Source organism: Anolis sagrei, chromosome 5, assembly GCF_037176765.1.
Source record: "Anolis sagrei isolate rAnoSag1 chromosome 5, rAnoSag1.mat, whole genome shotgun sequence".
Classification (NCBI taxonomy): Eukaryota; Metazoa; Chordata; class Lepidosauria; order Squamata; family Dactyloidae; genus Anolis; species Anolis sagrei.
In genome coordinates this window covers 173050511-173076695 of record NC_090025.1, presented here as the reverse complement: position 1 = coordinate 173076695, position 26185 = coordinate 173050511, and the positions used below count along the sequence as shown (strand labels likewise).

Genomic DNA, 26185 nt, shown 5'->3' with positions numbered 1-26185 from the left:
CTCTTCCTACTGTCTCCGACTTTACTAAGCACTAGCCATGCCCTGCCACACATTGCAGTGGCCTATAGAAAGAATTTTTGAAGTAGAGGTAGCTGTCTGGACTATTATGAAAGAGAGGTACCTATCTATTCCTTGCCCCCTTTTTCTTTCCCTTCCTCTTTCTCTCCTTTCTTCCTTCTCTACCTATTTCTTTCATTGCTTCCTTATCACGGGTGTCTGCGCCCTACACCACTGGAGAAATTACACTGCTTAGCCGGTATTGCACCACCTGACATCTGCTGGGAAGTAGCAGCCAATAGTGAAAGGACCAAGGCAGAGACATCTCCAGCTAATCCCCTGTTTGGGTATCAGCCAATGACTTAAATCTAGAAATAGTTTTCTAAGATCTACAGAGACACTCGCTGGAACACCTCAGCAAGCGAGAGTCCAAAAGTGGCAGGCCCAAACCCAGCACTTCAACCAATGGCTGATACCAAATGAGGGACTCCCTCCTGGGCACACAAAAAACTGGGCAACTTGAAAGGCGCTGAACAGACTGCGCTCTGGCACCACAAGATGCAGAGCCAACCTGAAGAAATTGGGCTACAAAGTGGAATCCACGACATGCGAGTGTGGAGAGGAGCAAACCACTGACCACCTGCTGCAATGCAACCTGAGCCCTGCCACATGCACAATGGAGGACCTCCTTGCAGCAACACCAGAAGCATAGAAGTGGCCATCTACTGGTCAAAGGACATTTAATCAACTACCAAACTCACAAATTTTGTATTTTGTCTGTTTGTTTGCTTTGTTCTGTTAGAAATGTAATATAATTGACTGGTTGCCCTGACACGACAAACAAATAAATATTGATTCCTTTGCTCTTTGGTCCCATCCTTTCTTCTCTCTTTTCTTCCTTTCCTCCCCACTTTCTCTATTTCAGTAGAGAATCTATTCAGAGGAGGAGGCTTGATTCGAAGGAGAATTAAGATATTGTGCCAAGTGAGTGACTCCTTGTACACGGGATCTCTGCAACAGAAGGTGAGTGGTTTCGAAAACCTTGAAGAATTCTTCAAGATTCCTGAAGAAATTCCCTGAATGTACATAACGTTTGTTACCAAGTTACATTTGACAAATTGCTCAATATAAACAAGGCAGACTTTCCTTCCTTCCTTCCTTCCTTCCTTCCTTCCTTCCTTCCTTCCTTCCTTCCCCTTTTCCTGCTCTCCTTCCTTCTTTCCCTCTTTTCCTCACTCGGCACCGGCAGGGATGGCCAGCTCACTACAGATGGTTAGTCCGTTGGTTTTCCTTTACGGGGGGAGGGGGGGGGGGTTAAAGTCCCTTTTGCTATTTATGGTGTTTTTTTGAGTGATGGTCACTCCTTGGATTAGTAGGTGTCTTGTGGCCAAATTTGGTGGCAATTCATCCAGCGGTTTTTGATTTATGAGGTCACTAAAAACAAACAGAACACACACACACACACACACACACACATAATCATCTTTCTTATGAATCATAACATTGATGCTTTTGCAAAAGGTCATTTTAGCTTCTACTGAGAGCTCAAGATTGATTTACTCTACGACCTATTAACTTTAGTGGTCTAAGTATTTGCCAACTCTTTTCCAGCTTTACACTTCAAATGAGTTGATTTTTTTTTACGATTAGACATAGAACTATGAAATACTATGGACTGGGTGATTCTGACTTTGAATGATATACCTTTACTCTTGAGAATCATATCTCGTTCCTTCATAGCTGGTCTTCCAAGTCTTAGGATCTTATCACATGGAATGTACTCCATTTTTTAGAGTCTTTGAACACAATTCCTAATGCGTCATGTCACATAATGTTTCCTCCAGTCTTTCATCTGCAACACATCACAGAAATTGAGTAATTGCATATGGGGTTCTAATGTTTTTTTTTATATATACGTATATGTTTTGAAGTGCAGTTGGAAAAATCAATATACATTCCATTGGCTAAAATCTCACAAGAATTGTTGTTCAGGTCTTCCAGGCTACATCACTGTGCAATATTAGAAAAAATAATTTAGATACCTCTTCAGATGGAGGTCCTCAAGCAGGGAGAAAGTGGGGGCATCTGTGGGGCAGTGGGGAAAACCCAACAGGCAGTGGGAGACAATGTCAACGCACACCCCGCATCACCTGCATCACCATCTCATGGGGGAAAGTGTTGCTGCCTGACTTCCCCTGCACCTTCCCTGGCTTACTGGATGAGAACACAGGAAGCCTCCTGTGTTTTCAGGACTCCATCCTATGATGCTTGCAGGATGGAGTCCTGCCAGAAGTAGCTCTGAGTCATGTGATGGGCTCCTTTGGCTCCATTCTGAAAGTGTTGTAGGGCAAGGCTGAAGACTAATGTGATAAGGTCTTAAAAGCGATGTAGGGAGGTATTCAAATGGATTGGGAGGAGCCAGCCTTCCATGGTGTGATGAGTCCAAGTGCAGTATTTTCAAATCTCAAGAATCACAATAATCAGGTGTGACAGGGAGAGTATGCATCCCATCTCAATACAGTATGCATCCAGTCCTCAAAATATGTGATGCATACCGATATAAACAGATTGCATCATTGTGTGATAAGTTCCCTGGTCTTTTGATTTCTTCATTAAAGTCTACATGTCAATTTATGTTTGAACTAGCCATCCCCTGCCAAACGTTGCTGTGGTCCAGTCTGTGTATATATGTTTTGTGTGTATATATATGTATATATATTTCTGTATATGTGCATATATGTGGTTTTGTGCATGTGTTGTAATGTAATTTTTGGTTTTTTTTGCTGTTTAAGTCTCTTCTGCTGTGTTTTCCAGTGTTTTTGTGAGTGATGGTCACTCATTGGCCTGATAGGTGTATTGTGTCCAAATTTGGTGTCAATTCACCCAGTGGTTTTTGAGTTATGTTAATCCCACAAACAAACATTGCATTTTTATTTATATAGATTAATGTTAATGTCCTATTTAGCCACTTCAAATTTGTGTAAATAATATGTAGTCATTATTGTTGTTTCCTTAACATGTAACTGCAGCCCTGCTTTTGCACTTGATTGTGCTCCCTACAACGTTGTTTATTGATTTCTGTTTCTTGCATCCCTGTAACTGAGTTTATTAAAGTAACACAACTTCTTCTGTTGGATAGTTTGCTTTTTCACTCCACATACATTTTCTTTGTAATTTATCTCCATCTATAGTCACCGAAGGAAACTGCTTCACACAGTGAACTAAGTGGATTCTGGCCTGTAAAACTTATGCTACAATTTATTTGCTAATGTTTGTTGCTTTCATGACAGCAGACACACATAGCTATCCACAGGAATCTGGCTATTAGAGGCTCTCTAATCTATTCTGAACCGAGGTCTGTATTATGAAGACTTGTCAGTGGGTGGCAAAGCAAACCTACCTGTTTAAGTAGTGGGTGGGAGAAAATAAATAAGTAGTGTTTTGCCCACATGTCAGAAAATATTACTTCCCCTGAACAACAGGAATTCTGTAGGGCTGACCTGTCCTATTGTGCCAAGCAATAGAGAAAGGAAGAAAATGTTTATTGGGCACCCACCCATGGAGATTGTATTAGACCCTCAACATACAACGCAATGATCTTTTTCTCTTAACAGACGTAACTGCTCATGAAGTTATTAGTCCTCCAGCAATTTAATCCTTTATTAAACCCAATTACCATCAGTGGCCTCTTGCGGCTGGCAAATTCTCCTGCCTGCTTATCATGCAACTTCCATGCCTGCCCTGTGTGGTGCTCTATTTACATCTCTTTCTCTCTCTGTGTTTTATTTGCTCTCACTAAAGGTATCTGCCCTTAAGGATAACAATTATGTTCATACACAACAGCAACAAAGAAGCCTCAAAGTCCAATGGAGGGAGAAAGAAGGTCCAAAATAAACATAGACAGGAGGTGAAACCAGAGTGCTGCTGGAAATGCAGAACTAAGAAGAGAGTGGAAATAAAAAGTCACATGAATAATATAGTTACAAGCAATTAGTTACTTTGGGAAGTAACAAGCGTTTAATGAGGTTACTTTTTAACAGCAAAGTAATAAACAAAAGTGGTTAATGGACTGACTTTCCACTTTTCTCAAAATTTACTATTCAAAGTTTGTTTTCGGAGGCATTTTGTCTGAGTTCTACGCTATTCACTTATTAATCCTGAATTGTTATTATGTTGATCCATACCCTGCTTTTTCTCTCTACAACAGAGACTCCAAGTGGCTCAACAAAACGAATGCAACACAATTGAAAACCTAAAAAAATACAGTAAAACAGAATTAAATATTAACAGTATTAACAACAAACTGTTTAAATCCTTTAAACTGATTTTAAAAAATTGTCCTCAAAAATAAGGTGAAATAGAGTATTGGAAAAACAACAAGAAATGCAATAAGTTATGCAATCAATTAAATCTTCAACATCAACAGCTAGAAATAATATTATATAAAAGCTATCTGGCATAACCTGAGGATCACAACCAGACATAGTGAAGACATCTGCCCTTGCGCTTTGCTACTCTGCTGAAGAATATGCATGCCTAGTGTGGAATACATCTCACCATAAATGAAAAGGCAATCTTCTTCATACAAAGAAATTATAAACATTCACAGCTGTTAACTCTTAAGAACAGACAAGCATCTCAAGCTCTGAGGAGGGAAGGAATCCCACTGGAACATTGTAGCACACCAAAATACTTGGACGTTACCCTGGATGGTGCTCTGACTTACAAGAAGCACTGCTTGACTATCAACCAAAAAGTGGGTGCCAGAAATAATATAGGAAAGCTGACTGGGGATCACACAGTGAAGGCATCCGCCCTTGCGCTTTTCTACTGTGCTGCTGAATACGTATGCCCAGTGTGGAATACATCATATCACGTCAAAACTATGGACGTGACTCTTAATGAGACATGCCGCATTATCACAGGATGTCTACTCCCAACACCACTGAAGAAATTTTACTGTTTAACCAGTATTGCACCACCTGACATCCATAGGAATGTAGCAGCCTGTAATGAAAGGACCAAGTCATTGACATCTCCAGCCCATCCTCTGTTTGGATATAAGCCAGCAAGCCAATGCCTTAAATCAAGAAATAGCTTCCTAAGATCTACAGAGATACTCACAGGAACATCTCAGCAAGCGAGAGTTCAAAAGTGGCAGGTAAAAAACCGAAACCTCAATCAATGGCTGTTACAGAATGAGAGACTCCCCCCTGGGCACACAGAAGATTGGGTGACCTGGAAGGCACTGAACAGACTGCACTTTGGCACCACAAGATGTAGAGCCAATCTTAGGAAATGGGGCTACAAAGTGGAGTCCATGACATGCGAGTGTGGAGAAGAGCAAACCACAGACCACCTACTACAATGCAGCCTGAGCCCTGCCACATGCACGGTGGAGGACCTTCTCACAACAATACCAGTGGCCAATGGAGGATCTTCTCAATGGAGGACCAGTGGCATCTTCCAGTCAAAGGACATTTAGCATAATGCCAAATTTTAACTTTGTTTGTGTTTTTAAATACATTATATTTAATGTATTTAAAAACACAATTTGCTTCTGACACGATAAATAAATTAAACATCACAATGACCAATGTGGTGATGGCTTAATACTGACATACCATCACGAGTAATTACAGTACGGTGTATTAATTAAAACATCAATAGCCTGCCTGACATCCTAGAACAGGTATGGGCAAACTTTGGCTATCTAGTTGTTTTGGACTGTAACTCCCACAATTCCTAACAGCCTACCGAGAGTTGTGGGAGTTGAAGTCCAAAATACCTGGAGGGCCAACATTTGCCCATGCCTGTCCTAGAATCTCAAAGCAGCATATTTGAGTTGGTCCATCTACTACTAAGAAGTTATTTAAGGCTTTGAATGTCATAGAGCTGCCAATCTGAGGGCCTGGCCCTAAGCCTCCAGTTTTCAAGGGTCATTTCCAGGTGGGAAATCAGGGTGCCAATTCTCCAGTTTTGATGGACAAGACAAAAAACGCTGGGTGTAAATTTCCTGCCCAACTAGTAAAGCAGCAGCTTTTTGCAGTTTACACAAATGTATTTATTGCTGTCACTTGCAAAGACTTTTCAGGGTGTGTGCACATAGTCTATGCATTTTCTTATTTATTCTCCTTCTTGTTGTGGCATCAGGGCTCATACCCACTTGACCCTGTACCTTCTCTGCTCCACCATGGAAACCTATTCAGTGATTCTGGGCAACTTTCTCAGTCTCTGAAGAAGTTGGCAATAGCACACACACCCCCACATCTCCACATACCAATTTTGCCAAGAAAATTCTGTGAGAGGTTCACTTTAGGGTCAAGATAAGTTGGAAATGGCATAAAAGCACACAATAACAATTACATCTCTTGGAAACGAAACAATCCAAAAACTATGTCAACCTCAAACAAACTACTGGTAGTTAAAGTGAATAGTTTAAAATGACAAGAAGGCAATAATATTGTAAAAATATCATTTGTAATAAAATAGTGTCATTCATTAAATGACCATTCAAATAAACGGTTTTGCCATCAGCTGCTCCCGTGGCTGCTTTCGTCCTTTGGGTGTTGATTCACAGATCCTTATCAATACCTTTCTTTAGGGTAGGACAAGTTGAGAAGATTGCCCTCCGACCTTGATCTAGTTTTCCAGCCAACTCTTTAATACTTCAAACAACGTTTAACTGAAAAGACCTTTCTGGGTTCTGGAGAGGCATCAAGAGGATTGCCTAGTTGGGTGTCTTGGCAACAACTCTGCTAATGACCACTGAAGTGGTTGAATTAATCAACTTGCCAAATAATGGCCAAACAATGGCCATGTCTTAGAGATATAGTCTTAAAGGGAACTTTTCCAGACTCTGAAGCTTCTTCAAGAGAATCTCCATAGATGTGAGGGGAAGTCATAGGGAGGAGGGAGCAAGCTTGTTTTCTGTTGCTCTGGAGACTAAGACATGGAACAATGGCTTCAAATTATAGGAAAGGAGATTCCACCTGAACATTAGGAAGAACTTCCTGACTGTGAGAGCTGTTCAGCAGTCATAGGTCAAACATTCACCCCAGAGTTTGGTGAAGGTTCCTTCTTTGGAGGCTTTTAAGAAGAAGCCGGATGGCCATCTCTTGAGGGTGCTTTGAATGCAATTTTTCTGCTTCTCAGCAGGGCGTTGGACTGGATGGCCCACGAGGTCTCTTCCAACGCAACGATATTAACATCCTGTAGCCCCCTCCTTTTAACCAGGTGCCTCCACCAAAGGAACTGGACTTCAAAGGAGCTCTTGGTTTGTGTTTTTTTTTTAGCTCCTCGTGCTCGGGGAGTGCTGAATTTGCCCTCTAACATGCATGAGGATACAGTCAACTCTGACCTACTATTGGCCATGCTAAAACAACAACTCTTTCCCATAGGTCAAACATTCCTTTTCTTTTTTCCTTGTTACAAACTTGGCTGGCATACTGGGCATTCACCTATGGGAGCTGGCTGACTTCCTATGTAAGTGTCCTAAAAGAAAGGTTTGCTTACTCTGAGCTGTAATTATATGGTTTTTTATGTCTTAATTTAGTTCATTGGCAAATGATCTGACAATGCTGTGGTGCCTTCAGGAGCCAGTGAGAGCCCATATTGTGATGCAGTTAGAGACGCAGGAGATCTAGGCTCAAGTCTCCAATGAAACTCAGTATATAGTCTTGGGCCAGTTACTCGCTTTGTGGGTCCATCTACACTGTAGAATTAATGCAGTTTGGCACCACTTTAATTGCCCTAGATCAATGCTCTGGAATCCCTTCTCTGCCAAGCCACGAATACCAAGCAGTGAACCACTGTACTTAAAGTGATATCAAACTGTATTAATTCTACAGTGTAGATCAGTGTTTCCCAACCTGGAAGTTGGGAATCATGGAGAGGTTGTGAGGGAGGTATCAGAGGGGTTGCCAAAGACCATCAGAAAACACAGTATTTTCTGTTGGTCATGGGGGTTTAGTGTGAGAAGTTTTGTCCAATTCTATACATTCCAACAACTACAACTTCCAAATATCAAGGTATATTTTCCCCAAACTCCACCAGTATTCACATTTTGGAATATTGTGTATTCATGCCAAGCTTGGTCCAGATCCACCATTGTTTGAGTCCACAGTGCTCTCTGAACTTAGGTGAACTACAACTCCAAAACTCAATGCCCACCAAACCCTTCCAGTATTTTCTGTTGGTCATGGGAGTTCTGTGTGTCAAGTTTGTTTCACTTCAGTTATTAGTGGAATTTAGAGTGCTCTTTGATTGTAGGTGAACTATAAATCCCAGCAACTAATGACAAAATCAATCTCCCCACCAGTATTGAAATTTGGACGTATCGGGTATTTGTGCCAAATTTTGTCCAGTGATTAAAAATAAATCAAGCATATCAGATATTTACATTACAATTCATAACAGTAGCAAAATTACAGTTGTGAAGTAGCAACAAAACTAATTTTATGGTTGGGGGTCACTGGCATTAGGGGTCACAGCATTAGGAAGGTTGAGAACCAGTGCTGTAGATACACATGTCTAGCCTACTTTACAGTGTTGTTGTGAAGATAAAGCATGGAGGAATGAAAACAGGTACACTGCTTTGATCCATACACATCACCTTTAGCCCATTGGAAGAAAGGTGGGACGTAAACATGTGTGCTGGAAAGTACGAATCAGAACTGGATAGATTTAAAAGATTTCAACGAATTCCCCAGCAAGGGATTGAACAAGGGCTATTTTTCTTTTCAGCCTGATGATCAATAATTAGTCAACTTGAATATTACCTCTGATCTGTCTAGATAATTTCTCTAGAAAATTATAGATCTAAACTGAGGAAAAGAAGGGGGGATCCTGATGTTGTAGCAATCTGATCCAACAGCGTATTGGCAAAAATAGAATAAGGGATTAACAAGTAAGCATTCCGGAGCCAACGTCCTTGGCACTTTTCAGTACACCCTGTTGCATTTTGCTGAGCAATTTCATGGTGCTTTACTTCAATTTCATCATCTATCAATCAAACAAGAAATCTGTATTTATCTATCCTTTCAGACAGCTTTACTCGTTAATGTTCCTAGAATGCTGCAAAGAGTAGAACTTTCTCTACACCACAATTCTACATCGGAAGCAAATGGTAGACACAAAAAGTAAGTGTTTTTTTTATGAATGGGAAAGGGCTGTGACTGGTTTGCCTGCCTCCTGAAATAAAGTCCAAAGTCTACTTTTAAAAAACTCAATTTAACCATTAGAGGCATATCTTCTGCCTCTAATTCTAATTCTATAACAAAACTTGCACTCTTGAATTAGTGTTTTCTTTTCTTATGTGAGGTGTATTATGCATTTGGAGAGAATATGATAGAAGGCTGTAAACTACCCCTCATCCGATAGATATTTTATTGTAAATAACCTTGACTGGGTTCAGTCAGAAAAACTCTTGGTTAAGTATTGTCAAAGGCTTTCATGGCTGGAATCACTGGGTTGTTGTGAGTTTTCCGGGCTGTATGGCCATGTTCCAGAAGCATTCTCTCCTGATGTTTCACCTACATCTATAGCAGGCATCCTCAGAGGTTGTGAGGTCTGTTAGGAACTAGGAAAATGGAGTTTATATATCTGTGGAATGTCCAGGCTGGGAGAAAGAACTCTTGTCTGTCGGAGGTAGGTGCGGATGTTTCAATCGGCCACCTTGATTAGCATTTAATGGCCTTGCAGTTTTCAAGGTGTGGCTTCTTACTACCTGAGACAGGCCCTTAGCCAGGATTTTGATTCAGGGGGAGCTGAGTTTGATTTGGGGGGGGGGGGGGGCTGAGTCTGAGTGAAAGAGGGTCTACCCTAGCAAACCTTTTGTATCATTACCCCAATACCCCCATGCATATGGGATATATTGAGGGTTATTGAGCATGGCGATCGGATCATGATATGAATAAACATAACAGCCTTCTCATGGGCCACCATGAAAATTTCGGGGGGGGGGGGGGCTGAAGCCCCTTAAGCCCCCCCCTCGGTTACATGCCTGACCTGGGGGAATCCTTTGTTGGGAGGTAATTAGCTGGCCCTGATTGGTTCTTGTCTAGAATTCCCCTATTTTTGAGTGTTGTTCTTTATTTACTGCTATGATTTTATAATTTTTAAAATACTGACAGCCAGATTGTGTTCATTTTAATACTGGTAGCCAAATTTTGTTCTTTCTCCCACTTTGGACATTTCACAGATACATAAACCCCATTTTCCTAGTTACTAACAAGCCTCACAACCTCTGACGATGCCTGCCACAGATGCAGGTGAAACTCGGGAGAGAATGCTTCTGGAACATGGCCACACAGCCTGGAAAACTCTTGGTTAAGTTTGTGTAATGTAATATCAAGTTTCTTATAATAAACACTTCAAAACTATTTCTGTCCAGTTATTTTGTTATTTCTACATTGTTTTCCTGTTTGGAGGAAAAACAGCATGTTGTGTGTAGCTCAACCTAAAAATAATAACTTGGGAAGCAGAAAATAAGGATCATAAAGCTGCATGGGGTTAAAAAATAAAGTATGTTCTCTTAGCTACAACTTATGCTTTTAGGTTAATTTTTTTTGGAAAATAAATGGACAACAGCTGTGCTAAGAGACCAGCTGTAGAGAGGCACCCAGTAGAGAATCCATTCAGAGGAGGAGGCTTGATTCGAAGGAGAATTAAGATATTGTGCCAAGTGAGTGACTCCTTGTACACGGGATCTCTGCAACGGAAGGTGAGTGGTTTTGAAAATCTTGAAGAATTCCTGAAGAAACTCCCTGAATGTACATAACATTTGTTACCAAGTTACATTTGACAGATTGCTCAATATAAACAAGGCAGACTTTCCTTCCTTCCTTCCTTCCTTCCTTCCTTCCTTCCTTCCTTCCTTCCTTCCTTCCTTCCCTGCCAGCTTCTGATCCTACTTTTTAAATTGCAATTTGATTATGCTTATGTTCATGTAGTAGTTAATGTTGTTGTTAAGGGCGTAGAATGGCATTGCTATTCCTGGTTGGTTGGCAATCCTGAGAACTGGGAAGCCCTGGCCCTTGAGTGCTCCAGCTGGAGGTCAGCTGGGACCAGAAGTGCTGTAGAATTTGAAGAGGCACAAATGGAGGGCGAAAGAGAGAAACGTGCCAAGAGGAAGGCGCATCAAGCCAACCCCAACTGGGACCGCTTTCTACCTGGAAACCAATGTCCTCACTGTGGGAGAAGATGCAGATCAAGAATAGGGCTCCACAGCCACCTACGTACCCACCGCCAGTACACCGATCTTGGAAGACAATCCTACTCGGACAATGAGGGATCGCCTAAGTAAGCAAGTAAGGTAATCCCAGCTAAATGGTAGTTTGTCATAGTCCATTTTTATGAGTGAGGTTAAAGTTCAATGCTATGTACAGTTATTTAGGGCTCGAGTAATCCATAAAGCAAAGGGAACTCATCCTAAAATGGCATTTTCATGAGTGATGTTAAAACTGCACTGTTGTGCCCAGTTATTTAGGGTTGGGGCAAGCCATGATCTGAGGGTCCTTCCACACAGCCCTGAGTCCCAGAACATCAAGGCAGAAAATCCCACAATATCTGCTTTGAACTGGGCTATCTGAGTCCACCCTCAAATAATGTGGAATTTTCTGCCTTGATATTCTGGGATATAGGGCTGTCTGGAAGGGCCCTGAGCAAAGGAGGGGCTTCATTCAACAATTGACAGAGTGAGCCATCCCACATTTGGACCATGAACTTCTCTCAGCTCAGTGGTATTTACTTTTGAATAAACATCCATGAGATCAGCATGTACTGGTGCTCTCTACTTCAAAACATGGTGTTCAACTATTGATTGTTTAGTATAAGAAGTTGAAGAAAACCCTGTTTTGAATTTAAGTCTTTGCTTTAGTCAATGTATTCTTTTTTGAAGATTTGCTTCATAACTCTGAGAAATATGAATGACTATTAAGAATGCATCTGCACTTTAGAATTAATATAATTTGGCCAGAATTTAACTGCAATGGTTCAATGCCCTGGGGAATCATGGGAAGTGTAATTTTACAAGGTATTTAGCAAAAGAGAGTTGGGTTGTTGTAGGTTTTTTTCGAGCTATATGGCCATGGTCTAGAGGCATTCTCTCCTGACATTTCGCCTGCATCTATGGCAAGCATTCTCTGAGGCTGCTTGCCATAGATGCAGGTGAAACGTCAGAGAGAATGCCTCTAGACCATGGCCATATAGCCCCAAAAAATCTACAACTACCCATTGATTCCGGCCATTAAAGCCTTCGACAATAAAAGAGATTTGGTGCCTTACCAAACTACATATTCCAGTATTCCATAGCACCAAGTCACGGCAGTTAAAGTGGTGTTAAGCTGCATTTATTCTACAATGTAGATGCACCCTAAGTGGCATTTATGAAGTTGTACAAAAAAGGAAAAATAATGCAGAACATCCCAATGCAAGTGACAAAATTTATTATTATTATTTATTTTATTTGCTTTATTTCTATACCGCATTTTTCAGCCCTTGACAGGCGACTCAATGCGGTTTACATGGTACAATTATCAAACAGTGTCAGTGCAATTAAAACATAACAATGCAACAAACAGGATCAACAGCATCAATCCACAACAGTTAACAATCAACAAGACAGATCAACAAAACAGACATAACATAACGCCTCAGTTGAAATCAGATCCGTTCTCATAATCCTTGTGCCATTCCTATGTTCCATTTACCGTCTTCCTATGATTGGTTGCACTGCTTAACCAAACGCTTGTTCATAAAGCCAGGTCTTAACCATTCTCCGAAACGTCAGCAGCGAAGGTGCCTGTCTGATGTCTGCCGGTAGGGCATTCCATAGCCGAGGGGCCACCACTGAGAAGGCCCTGTCTCTCGTCCCCGCCAAGCGCACCTGTGACGCAGGCGGGATCGAGAGCAGGGCCTCCCCAGACGATCTTAATGTTCTGGTCGGTTCATAGGTGGAGATGCATTCGGAGAGGTAAGCAGGGCCAGAACCGTTTAGGGCTTTATAGGCTAAAGCCACCACCAAAAGAGTGATACCATCAAGAAAGAATGTGTCAAGTTCATTTAATGGTGATTCGCCACTTTCTTAGAAGAGTTTGGTATACTACTAGGTAAAGGTAACGGTAAACCCTGACATTAAGTCCAGTCATGTCTGACTCTGGGGGTTGGTGCTCATCTCCATTTCTAAGCTGAAGAGCTGGCATTGGCTTTACACACCTCCAAGGCCATGTGGCTGGCATGACTGCATGGAGCACCGTTACCTCCCCACCGGAGCAGTACCTATTGCTCTACTCACATTTGCATGTTTTTGAACTGCTAGGTTGGCAGAAGCTGGGGTTAACAGCGGGACCTCACCCTTCTCCCCAGATTTGAGGAGGGTGGCTTGATATAAAAGCATTAGCATACAATTTTAAAATATATGATAACAGAAGTGTGACAGTTAGTGAAATGTTGCTGCTCTAGCAGAAGGAATGAAATAATTTCAGGACCTGTATTATTTGAAAATATTTAGATAAGCTTGGCTTTGGGGATAGTGAGATACTTTTTTCAGATTTGTAACGAAAAATATTATTTAGCATGGGTTTTACCATCATCCCTATACAAGGCACTTACCAAACAAATGCTCCAATTCTTCTGTTCTGTTAGATGCTATGGAGTTGAACTGCAGTATCACTGACTGGGGAAAGAAAGAAGCCAGAACCAGAATTAAGTAGTTGACTTTGGCTTCCCTTCCATTGGCCAACTTACCCTACTAATCCTCATGGGCATCAGTAGCCACTTTAGCTCACTATGAAGCACCCAAATTAGCTACTTCTCTTGTCTGTATTTAACAGAAGGACCCAATTTTGAAAGGAATTCAACAAAGGATTCCCCTAGGCAGGAAGCAGCCAAAGCCTTGAAGCTGCAAGGCTATTCAATGTCATCATGGCTGCTGTGAGATAGACATAGACACATTGCCTTATTGTTTTAGAGAGAAACGTGCCAGGAGGAAGGCGCATCAAGCCAACCCCGACCCGGACCGCCTTCCACCTGGAAACCAATGCCTTCACTGTGGGAGAAGTTGCGGGTCAAGAATAGGGCTCCACAGCCACCTACAAACCCACAAAAATAGTCATCAAGGAAGACCATCTTACTCGTCCAACGAGGGATCACCTAAGAAGAGAGAAGATTGTTTTAGATAGTATGTGTGCCATAATGGGATGCCATGGGATACTTAGATAACAACGCAACACAACAATTCATGTCCTGACGTGTTTTGACAGCATTACATCCTCCTCCTGGTCTAAGGACCAAACCAGATGTGATATTATATGTAATAAGTAACCAGAATCCTTCTAGTCATGTTTGACCCATCATTCTGCACTACTGACTGAAGTTTATGAGAACTGTAGTTCAAAGCAGTTGGAGAATGTATAATCCCCATTCGCCTTCCATAGATATTTTCTAACCGTACCCTTTAACAACCATGTATGACCAACCAATGGAATTTCTTGAGTTTTTTTAAAACCTAAATCCAGTATATCATTCACAATGGGGAATACAAACAAATTACTTCAGAGAGGCTATGACATTTCACGCCTTATAGAATAAAAAGTGTTGATCATTGGGGTTGAAGCAGTTAAAGGCACAAGAATCTTAGAGGAATCTGTTGTTTGTTAAAATATTGTAACTCTGCAGGGGTTGCTAAGCTTTATTTTTGTTTTCTTCGACACAGCTAAAAAAACAGTTGCAGGATGAGAGAGTCAAAGTTTCTCATTTGGTCTCCATCCTTGTTTCCGGAATAGAAAAGAACGTTCTATGTCTGGGAACATCAGTTTGAGAGCACCAGAAATATTGATTCCCTCATTGTGAAGTTACCTGCACCAAGCCAAAAGGATGCTTAATTTTGACTAACATCTCTGGCATATGGGGATAGAAAATGGAGATTGAAACAGCAGACTTTTAGGTCCCAGAGTTTCTTGAATCATCATTCACCACTAGATATGGGTCAGATGGAAGTTGTAGCAAGGAGTTGGCATAGTTCCAGAAGTTGCTGAACTACAAATCCCATTATCTCTCACCACTGGAATGCCAGCTAAGCCATTCAGCAACAGCTCCAGGTCTGCACGTTGTCCACCCATCTCTTAAACCCACAATTGCCCAGCTCACCAGTACCAGTGGAAACTCTTTAGAGCGAATGTGATTTGGATGAGATATTTTCATTATATTTCTGCGTGCTCCTTTTGCTCTCATCTCATGGAACTTCGGGCAAGAAAAGATTTATGTTGAGCAGGCCCGTAGCCAGGATTTTGATTCAGGGGTGGGTGGGAGGGGGGCTGAGTCTGAGTGAAAGAAGGTCTACCCTAGCAAACCTTTTGTATTGTTTCCCCAATACCCCCATGCATATGGGATATATTGAGCATGGTGATCAGATCATGATATGAATAAACATAACAGTTAAAATAATGTACCAGTAGGGCCTTCTCGCGGACCACCATGAGAATTTCGGGGGGGGGGGGGTGAAGCCCCTCAAGCCCCCCCCCCCCCCCCCCCCCGGCTACATGCCTGTGTTGAAGACAGATCTTTGTTTGGGAGAGGAATGGCAATACTAGGTCTAATTTTTGTTGGGACCCGGAGTGCATTGAAACAGTTAAAGCTAGTGCACCAAATGTGTCCATTCCTGGAGAAGTCAGATATGGCTTCAGTAACGCAAGTCTTGGGCACATCTTATTTGGATTACTGTAATGCACTCAGAAACCCCAACTGGGTTCAGAGGGTTGGAGCCTGATTGCTAACTATAAAGCCCTATATGGTTCTGGCCCAGCTTACTTGTCTAAACGTATCTCCCTCTACGTCCCGCCTCAGACTTTAAGATCGTCTGGGGAGGCCCTGCTCTTGATCTCGCCTTCTTCACAAACGTGTTTGGCGGGGACGAGAGACAGGTCTTTTTCGGTGATGCCCTCCTGCCTTTAGAACATCCTCTCCAGTGAACTTAGGTCAGCTCCATCCGTTCTATCCTTCAGGAAGAAGCTTAAATCATGGTTCTGGGGCCAGGCGTTTGGGGAGCAGGCTTGATAGCAATTGCGATGTTTATGGGAACAGCCAATGGACAGGCTCTGACAAAGTCTTGGGATGCTGAATTGGATTCGATTTGGCTCGATGGTTGTTAATAATGTTTTTAAATGGATTTTAACGTAATTGTTTTATTTAATGTATAATGTTGTAATATTTTGTGTAAGTATTCTGTATGTGGTGGCATCGAATTGTTGCTGATGAAAGCCACCCCGAGTCCCCCTTTGGGGTTGAGAAGGACGGGGTACAAATGCTGGAAATAAATAAACTAGGATTGGCTACAGGAAGCATGCAACTCCCTTGTTGCCATAGCTACACTATGTGCCAGTCTATTTCTGGGCACAGTGCTGTTGATGACCTATAAAGCCCTGTGTGTCTTGGATCCAGGCTTTTGAAGGTCTGTATTTTCATAAGATTTTCTAGAGATCTAAGATTGTCTGTAGAGGCCCCTCTCTGTCCCGTCACCTTCTCAAGCTTGTTTGGAGGAAACAAGGGAGAGGATAGCTCTTGGTGGCTGCATCCAGTCTTTGAAACCCTTCTGAGCTCAGATCTTGCTCTCCATCCATCAGCAATTGAAAGTATATTTGTGCCACCAGGTTTTTAGGAAATGAATGGGATAGACTTTTAATGATGTGCTGTACTATCATTATAAATAGCTTAATTGCTTCTAAAACAGCTTTTATGCTCATACGTTAATCCAAATTTTGTGTAGTTTTAATCTGTATTGTTTTATTATTAGTGTTATTAGCTGCCTTGAGTCCAATTATTAGTATTATTAGCTGCCTTGAGTTCCATTTTTGGGAGAAAGTTGGAATTTGTTGTTATTGAGTTCCTTCAAGCAGAGGCTAGATGACCATCTATCTATCTGGGATGCTTTAATTATGTTTTCCTGCATGGCAGGAGTTGGACTAAATAGCTCTTGTGGTCTCTTACAACACTATGATCTAAGTAAGTTTCAACTTATTGTGACTCTAACATCATTTTCGGGAGTCAAGATTATGTGACTTGTCCAAGCTCAGTCATTGGGTTTCCATGGCTGAGCAAACTCCTGTCTCCAGCCTCATAAGTCCAGTGTTCAAGCCACAACAACAGCAACATTATGAAACTTTAGGTGTGTATTTTTTTCTTTTCACCAGTTAGCTGAGAGTATTAGCTTTAGTATGGAAATAGTGTCACTTTACCTATTCTGCAGAAATATTATGAACCTTACTTAGATGGTTGCCCAAGATTCCATTGGTGAAGGGTAGATCATGGATAGTGATTTCCATGGAATGTTACCAAGGACAATGTTACTTGTTATGAATATGGTACACTGACTGTACAATGGAAATGGAGATAGAAAGTTACTACTGTCAACTCTCAGTGTCATACTCTCTTATAGAATTTCCAGAACATGTTCTGAAAGGAGATGCAGTTCCAGATGGAAGGTGATACTAACACGTTCCTCTTGGCACGTTCCTCTTGGCACATTCCTCTATTCACACCTTTTCATAATCCGTAGCACTGTTGGTATTAGCTAAATGTTGGTGGACATTTCAAGCTTTCTGGACCTCCTTTCTTTTATTTCTTTTAAAAACAAACCTGGGCTCTTTTTAGTAAGGGATGTCCTTCACCTTGAGGACTATCCTCTATAAAGAAATTCATAGAATCCATTTACACTGACTGTTTAATGCAGTTCAAAACTAGCATCAAACTGCATCTGCCAAACAACAAACTCCCACAAAAATGTGTGAAAGAAAGCAGTTACTACATATCAGTGCTTTGTGGTTTGTATAATCACCATCTGGATCTCAAGCTGGTTCTATGTAATCATAGTTGGCGTTTCGGAGGAAAGTGAAGACCTGGCTGTTCGAACAAGCATTCGATTAAGCTGTGTAATTGAATATAGGAATACGGAATAATGGATGATGAGATTGGATTCTGATTTTACTGATGAGACGCTAATGATTGTTATATTGATGTTTAACCATTGATGATGCTACTGTTTTTAACTGTCCCATATTAGTTTTGTGATGTTTTTGCATTGAATTTTGCTGTTGTTAACCGCTTTGAGTCACCTGAGGGCTGAGAAAAGTGGTATATAAATGAAGTAAATAAATACATAAATACATAAATAAATAAATAAATAAATAAATCTGCACAGCAAAACTATTCTCTTCAATACCAGTTTGAAACTGCATTAAACGGTCAGTGTAGATGTGACCCAAGTCTTCTTAAATGATTAACCATTGATTCACTTCTGAGAAAATCTTAGGGTCATAGTGACTTAGACAAAAAACCATTTAGGTTACTTACAGAAATGTGTAAAGTTAGCTGCTAATTTACCCTCTTATTTTTCAATAGCTCCCTGATCCTTCTTATTTCTAGTGCTCAAAGCTGCTGCATTCCTTCTCTGCTTGTTTTTCTAGGAAAGTTCAGGTTTTCCTCCTCACAAAGTCTGAAGAAGAATGGACTGAACTTCAATATTGTGGCTATTTCCACCAACACACATTGCTCTAAGAAGAAGAAGATGATATCTTTCTTTTGGAATCAGTAATACTTTATCAACTAGTTTCTTTGGACATCTTTAACTTTGGGGTAAGTCTTTTCTCATGTTTACAGGCTGCTGCCACAGTTGGCAAGGATTGAAACAAGTAGTTGGTCATGGAAATCCTGGGAGATTTAGGGGAAGGTTTTGGAAAATGAACAGTGTAAGATTTCTTTTGTAAGGCAGAAAGGACTAGGGGAGAGTCAACATGGGCAAGAAAATCTGAACTCATCCCAAATCTGCTACTGGTTGTCTCCAGACATTTGCTGGTTTCCAGTTATTGTAGTTGTGTTTTTTTAAGGTTCTACAGATTTCCCCTCACTGTAGGCTATACTCCGGGGTATCCTGTGGCTTTGGAAAGTATTGACAGTGGGATTTAGTCCGATGCTCTGGACTGACTTCGGATCCAGCCACCAGGTTAGACTCGCCTTAAGACAGCAATTTAGATATCATGTAAATTAAAAGAAACTCAGAGAAAGACTTCCTTAGCATATTGAATAGTAACCAAATTGTTGTAATGTAGTTTTGTGTGGCTAGAGCCATGGCTTCATGTTGAAATCCATTTGTGGCCCCAGGTCATATCAACATTTTCTTCATCATTTTCTTCTGTTACTACATTTGCAGTTATCAGATAGCAATGATTGACATCCAAATGAATAAGGTCTGAATGGCATGTGGGAGGCTCTCAGTCTTGCTACAAAACCCAATTGCCAAGGATAACATGGATGATCAAAGACAGTGATTCTCAACCTGTGGGTCCCCAGATGTTTTGGCCTTCAACTCCCAGAAATCCTAACAGCTGGTAAACTTTCTGGGATTTCTGGATGTTGTAGGCCAAAACATATGGAGACCCACAGGTTGAGAACCACTGATCCAAAACCTGTCACATGGCCCTAGGTTTTGAATGGATCTTGGCAAGACTGGAGTTTGACAAATTCTTCTTCCTAAATTGCAAATCTCAAGATTCCATAAGATGTAGCAGTGGCAATTAGTAAGATGGTGGCAAATTAGCTGCTATTGAATCAGATTAAACATTGCTGCCCACTAACTTAGGGGAGGCCCACTCTGAGGCATTTTGCTATAGATATTGAATATATATGTGTCTATATTTGTACTGTATTTTGTGATTAGGCGACTTGGAAGGTGCTTAACAGACTGAGCTCTGGCACCATGAGATGCAGAGCCAATCTTAAGAAATGGGGTCACAAAGTGGAGTCTATGACATGCGAGGGCGGAGAAGAGCAAACCACAGACCACCTACTAACATGTGGCCTGAGTCCTACCACATGCACAATGGAGTACTTTCTCATAGTGACACCAGAGGCACTCCAAGTGGCCAGCTTCTGATCAAAAGAAATCTAGCATAATGCCAGTTTTTAAGCTTTGTTTGTGTCTTTCAATATACATAATAACTGTACTACTTCTAAGACGATAAATAAATAAATAGCTTGTGATTCTGCTCAAAACATTTAAAATCAAGGTACTGTAAATTGAGTCTAATTTGGTCAGCAATCTAGCCAAGCAAATGTGCAATATGTCTTACTAATGCCAACTGGATTTAACCAAACCTTTTTAAAACTGAATTGTTTGCTATACCAGTTTCTTATTTTTTCTGGTTTTGCTTTGTATACCTTCAAGATCTGTTCGCTGTAAGATGGATCAGTCGCTATAAGATGAATGGACTTTGATTCTGTTACACAGTCACAGAAATAGGGATGACATTAGTATCAAATTATGTAGCAATTCTTTTCGGGGGCTAATTAAATTGTCTCTGTTTTTTTAAAAGTAAAAATACAATGTGAAGGGAATGAAAGAGATGCAAGTCAACAAAGCGACACAGCATGTGAACAAAAACCAGCTTTGTAAATATTTCCTTTATACCAAACACATGCAGAATATTATTAAGACCAGCTGCAAGGATTATCATACTTGCATTTTTAATCCATTATGTAAAGGATTTCAGCTCAAAAGCCAAGATGGTTTACCTTACCACTGTACCATGGTATGTTGAAAGTAGATGCCAATCTTTCTTCTTAATATAATAGCTGAATCCACACAAGGCTTATATCCCAGCTCCAGTGTGCAGTTATCAGTGTGGTTTAGCCTTATTAACATCACACTCACCCATTTTAATCCAAACTTGAATTGATCTTGAAAGAGAGAAAGAAAGAGAGAGGCAAAACCTAAAAGAAATAAACAGAAAGGCTACGGATTTGCAAATTGATTCGGCACAAACTAATGCACATTTAGAAATACTATAATTTAAATAAATACATGAGAGCAAATGAAGAGCTCAGCCCAATGACTTCTGTTGCTTGCTGTTCTCTTTGCAGCAACTGGTTTGCTATCCCAATGGAAGCTACAAAGCAGGACAGAAACATAATAGTAGTGCTGTCATGCTCAAGTTTCCCAGCAACTGGAATGCGGCTTTAATACTGGAGTTACTATCTTGTCATCGTGATTAATTACCATTGTTTGGTCTGAATTTGTCTAATTCCTGCCCAAAGCTGACTAATTTGATGGACATGACTACAGTTTTCACAGAACTCGGAAATAATTTAAATTATTTAATTGTTAAAAATATATTGTGTAAAATATTATGATGGTTTTGTTTGATCTATATTAGGAGTCAACTGGAACCATATATTGTGAGAAAGGATGAATATAGGTTACATAAAATAAGAAAATAGAATGAACAAACCAAATTATTAGAATTAATGTTTTAATAAAGATTGTAATGCCATTTTCACAGTTTATTTCTTTCTTTATCATGTCAGAAGCAAATTGAGGGTAAAGTTATAACATATTTTAAAAACACAAACAAAGTTTAAAACTTGGTATTATACTAGATTTCCTTTGAACAGAGTGCCTGTGGTGTCACTGTGAGAAGGTCCTCCATTGTGCAGGTGGCAGGGCTCAGGCTGCATTGTAGTAGGTGATCTGTGGTTCGCTCTTCTCCACACTCACATGTCATGGACTCCACTTTATACCCCATTTCTTAAGATTGGCTCTGCATCTCATGGTTGCAGAGCACAGTCTGTTCAGTGCTTTCCAAGTCACCCAGTCTTGTGTGTGCCCACGGGGGAGTCTCTCATTCAGTATCAGCCATGGGTTGAGGTTCTGGGTTTTATCCTGGCACTTTTGGACTCTCGCTTGCTGAGATGTTCCTGCAAGTATCTCTGTAGATCTTAGAAACCTGTTTCTTGATTTAAGGCAGGGGTTCTCAAACTAAGGCCCAGGGGCTGGATGCGGCCCTCCAAGGTCATTTACCCAGCCCTCAATCAGGGTGAACCTAAGTATGTAACGACTCGAAAGCACACAACAACAACAACAACAATCCTATCTCATCAGCCAAAAGCAGGCCCACACTTCCCATTGAAATACTAATAAATTAATGTTTGATAAAATTGTTCTTCATTTTAATTATTGTATTGTTTTTAAGTGCTTTTTGCACTACAAATAAGGTATGTGCAGTGTGCATAGGAATTCATTCTTTTTTTTTTTCAAATTATAATCTGGCCCTCCAATAGTTTGAGGGACTGTGACCTGGCCCTCTGTTTAAAAAGTTTGAAGACCCCTGATTTAAGGCATTGACTTGCTGGCTGATATCTGAACAGAGGATGGAGTGGAGATGTCACTGCCTTAGTCATTTTATTATTGGCTGCTACTTTCTGATGGATGTCAGGTGGTGCAATACCGGCTAAACAGTATAATTTCTCCAGCAGCATTGAGCGTAGACATCCTGTGATAATGCAGCATGTCTCATTAAGAGCCACGTCCACTGTTTTAATGTGGTGAGATGTATTTCACACTGGGCATGCGTACTCAACAGCAGGGTAACAAAGTTCAAGGGCAGATGTCTTCACTGTGTCTGGTTGTGATCCCCAGGTTGTGCCAGTCAGCTTTCTTATGATATTATTTTTAGTGCCCACTTTTTGTTTGATATTCAAGCAGTGCTTCTTTGTAAGTCAGAGCACAGTCCAAGGTAACTCCCAGATATTTGGGTGTACAGTGTTCCCTCCCTTATTATGGGGGTTCCATTCCAGGACCACCCGCAATAAGTGAAAATCCGCAAAGTAGGGATGCAATATTAATTTTAATATTTATACATTATTTTAGATTTTTTATAAATTATTTTCTTACCCGCGCTTCCTTACCCACCTCCTGGTCCATCCCAAGGGTGCCTGCCTGCCTCCCTGGCCTCCATGGCCTCTACTTCCAAGGTCTGTGGAGGCCAGGGAGGCAGACCTTCCCCATTGTGCCTCAGGCTGCTGCACTTCCGGGGTCCCTGGCCTCCACTAGACGTAAATATTTTATATTTTGTATTTTTAATTAATATTTTCAAAAACCCGCGAAACAGCGAGTCTGCTAAAAGCGAACTGCGAAGTAGCGAGGGAACCCTGTACTGTAATGCTCCAGTGGGATTCCTTCCCAGTTAATACTCAGAGATGCTTGTCTGTTCTTAAGAGTTAACAGTCATGTTTATAATTTCTTTGTATGAAGAAGATTGCCTTTTCAATGATGGTGGAGGAGTTGCTTCCATCAGACGGGATTAGTGGCACTTTCATTAAGGGAAAATAGAGAGTTAGACTGTAACCATTACTCCCTTTTTGGAAAGTGATCAAAATTCAAAGACAACAATCCACCCAAGAGCTGGTTTCTACAGAGTTCACAGACCCCTAATTCAGTGCTGAATCATATCTCCAAAATGGCACTCAATTTATTGATTACACTTCTCATGTCAAATCTTACAGGTTAGTTCATTATAAATGAAAGGGAAAAAGAAAATCAACACTTTAAAAATGATAAATGACCTTCCACTGTTGTTTTCTGGAGTTCTAAAAGGAAAGTGGAAGTAATACTTCTTATTAATTATGACATCCATTTGACTGTGATAAATGGATGTATGGGCAGCTGTCTTTCCCTACTAATAATAATACTCATTAATCAATTGTTGTTGTACTTCCGACATGTTGTATTCAAATGTTGTTAAAGATCTCAAAAGTGGTGAGTTACAATACTTTAACCAATAAAAGGCTAGACCGAAATGCTTTATGTACATAGCACCCTTTGCCATCTGGTCCATGGACATTTTACAAAACACAATAAAAATGTATGTAATGCTGATGTGCAATAATTTAACATTCCTGGGCATGCTTTTAAACAGATTTTTAAAAGGAATAGGGAAAAATACTAGGAAGCACCTGGAGGAAAAAAAATATCAAAAACTTGGAAATTATACCTATTTGAACTACAGCTCTTAGAATCTCTTAGCCTGCATGGGCACTGAATGCTATGCGCAGAACTAATGGGTATTCTGCCCATTAAATATGAATACATTCCCTAATTATGTTAATATAATTCATAAATATGTTCCAGCTAAAAGATTATTTAAATAATCAACTGCTGGGTTTTCTTTAAATTTTCTGAAGTAAAATTTTGTAGTTCAAGTAAAGAACTTGATTTTTAAATGTTGTCTTGAGTAGCACATTGGCTTAGGAGGCAAAGGGTCTGAAAACCTTGTACTGCAGTGGTTCTCAGCTTTTGTAATGCCATAACAGTAATGCCATAACCCCTTAATACAATTCCTCATGTTGTGGTCACCCCCAACCATAAAATTATTTTTGTTGATACTTCACAACTGTAATTTTGCTACTGTTATGAATTGTAATGTAAATATCTGATCTGAGGATGTATTTTCATTCACTGGACCAAATCTGGCACAAATATCCGATACGCCCAAATTTGAATACTGGTGGGGTTGAAGGGGGTTAATTTTGTCATTTGGGAGTTGTAGTTGCTGGGATTTACAGTCACTTACAATCAAAAAGCATTCTGGATTCCACCAACGATGGAACTGAACCAAACTTGGCACACATGACCAACAGAAAATACTGGAAGCGTTTGGTGGACACTGACCTTGAGTTTTGGAGCTGTAGTTCACCAACATCCAGAGAGCACTGTGGACTCAAACAATGATGGATCTGGACCAAACTTGGCACTAATACTCAATATGCCCAAATGTGAACACTGGTGAAGTTTGGGGGAAATAGGCCTTGACATTTGGGAGTTGTAGTTGCTGGGATGCATTCTGAACTCCACCAACGATAGAATTGGGCCAAACTTCTCACACAGAACCCCCATGACCAACAAAAAATACCGTGTTTTCAAATGGTCTTTTGCGACCCCTGATACCCCCTGGTGATCCTCCCCCAGGGGTCCTGACCCCCAGGTTGAAAAACATTACTGTACTGGCTTCATAATATAGCGTTCTTTCTTTAAACGCGCTTCTTAAAAACACCCTCTTACATTTTTGATTTAGGTTGATTGGAGGACCAGGGAAAGACTTCTTGGGCAACTTGGGTCACCAACATCCCAGAATCACGATAAGCCATGGCAAAACCTAAGAAGAAAGAAGAAGCTGTCTTTCTGAGGAAGAAAATCACTCTCTTGAGAGCTTTCTCACTTCTCATTGGCAGCATGATAGGGAGCGGCATATTCATCTCTCCTAAAGGTGTGCTGAAAAATACTGGCAACGTGGGCCTCTCCTTGATCGTCTGGTTTGCCTGTGGGATTCTCTCTATGTTTGGTGCGTGGTGAGTTTCTTTTCTCTCCATCTTCTTAGCCAGGAAACCTATTTATTGACACTTTCCTTCTCCTGGTGACCATACAAATTGTGCTAATATAGCACTATTGGTTCCACTGTAACTATTATGCAAGATCCTATAGAAAGACAGGGTTTATATTAGAGGCATTGCTAGAGCTTTTTTGCTGAGAAGCCTAACTAATTTCCTTCAAATGCCTTGAACAGCAATTCTCATCAACCCTTGTATTTTGCCATGTTAGCTGAGGCTGTTTAGAATTGGTTTAGAATTGGTCCAAAATATGTGGAGTGTGTCAGATTGAGAGAAGGGATACTAGAATCCTTAACTGAAATTTATACAGTGGAGATTTAAACAGTGCCCTGTATATGAATCTCAATATTGAGAGAAAGGAGGAATATAGATAAATATAACAACAACAACAACAACTGTGAATGGGCAATTCTAGGGCTTCTGTTTGTTCTTTCCTATTATTCTTCCTTTTCATATCAGCCCAGTCCATAATTTATATGTACAGACACAAAGCACTAGAGCCAAAATAGAATTGCCTTTCTTTGCCTGAAAGGAGGCTGAAAGCAATGAGGAAATGTTCAATGGAAGTACTCTACCATAATACATTCTGTGCAGTGATTCCATTTGAATTGCTTGTAGTGCCTAATGTATGAAACCTGCAGGCCAGAAGTTTTGGTTAAAAATAACTCATGTTCAATTCTAAGGAAGCTGTTGACCATATGGCATCTTCATGCATGCACATATGGAGCCATTGTGGATTTCTTAGAGCCTCCAGGTATGGCTTCAAGACTGTCAGAGTGCATCACCATCAATGTGAATGCTTTTCTTGGATCAATGCAAAGGCTGCTCTTACATTTAGAATCGTAACTCTTTGGGTTGATTGGCACATACCCCTTGTCTACACTGGCTGGCATTTCTCCTCTGGGATTTCGGGAGCCTTTCCTAGCCTTACAGGAATATATTCAGGGTGAACCTGGGATGTCCTGCGTACCAGATG

At 40.7% G+C, this 26185-nt stretch overlaps 1 protein-coding gene across 3 annotated transcripts in view; it reads left to right on the top strand.

The window, feature by feature from the left end:
• Positions 1-926: 926 nt before the first annotated feature.
• Positions 927-26185, top strand: part of LOC132775834 (cystine/glutamate transporter-like) — a 47122-nt gene continuing 21863 nt past the window's right edge. The window contains exons 1-3 of one of the 3 annotated variants that reach the window (XM_067469244.1): positions 927-1020; positions 18456-18624; positions 24897-25163. In XM_067469244.1, the coding sequence (XP_067325345.1) occupies positions 24968-25163 (196 nt within the window). In that variant the 5' untranslated portion in view covers positions 927-1020; positions 18456-18624; positions 24897-24967. Of the gene's footprint in view, positions 1021-10564; positions 10721-16376; positions 16445-18455; positions 18625-24896; positions 25164-26185 lie in introns of those variants that run through there. The other 2 variants (XM_067469243.1, XM_067469245.1) reach the window with 2 other exon arrangements.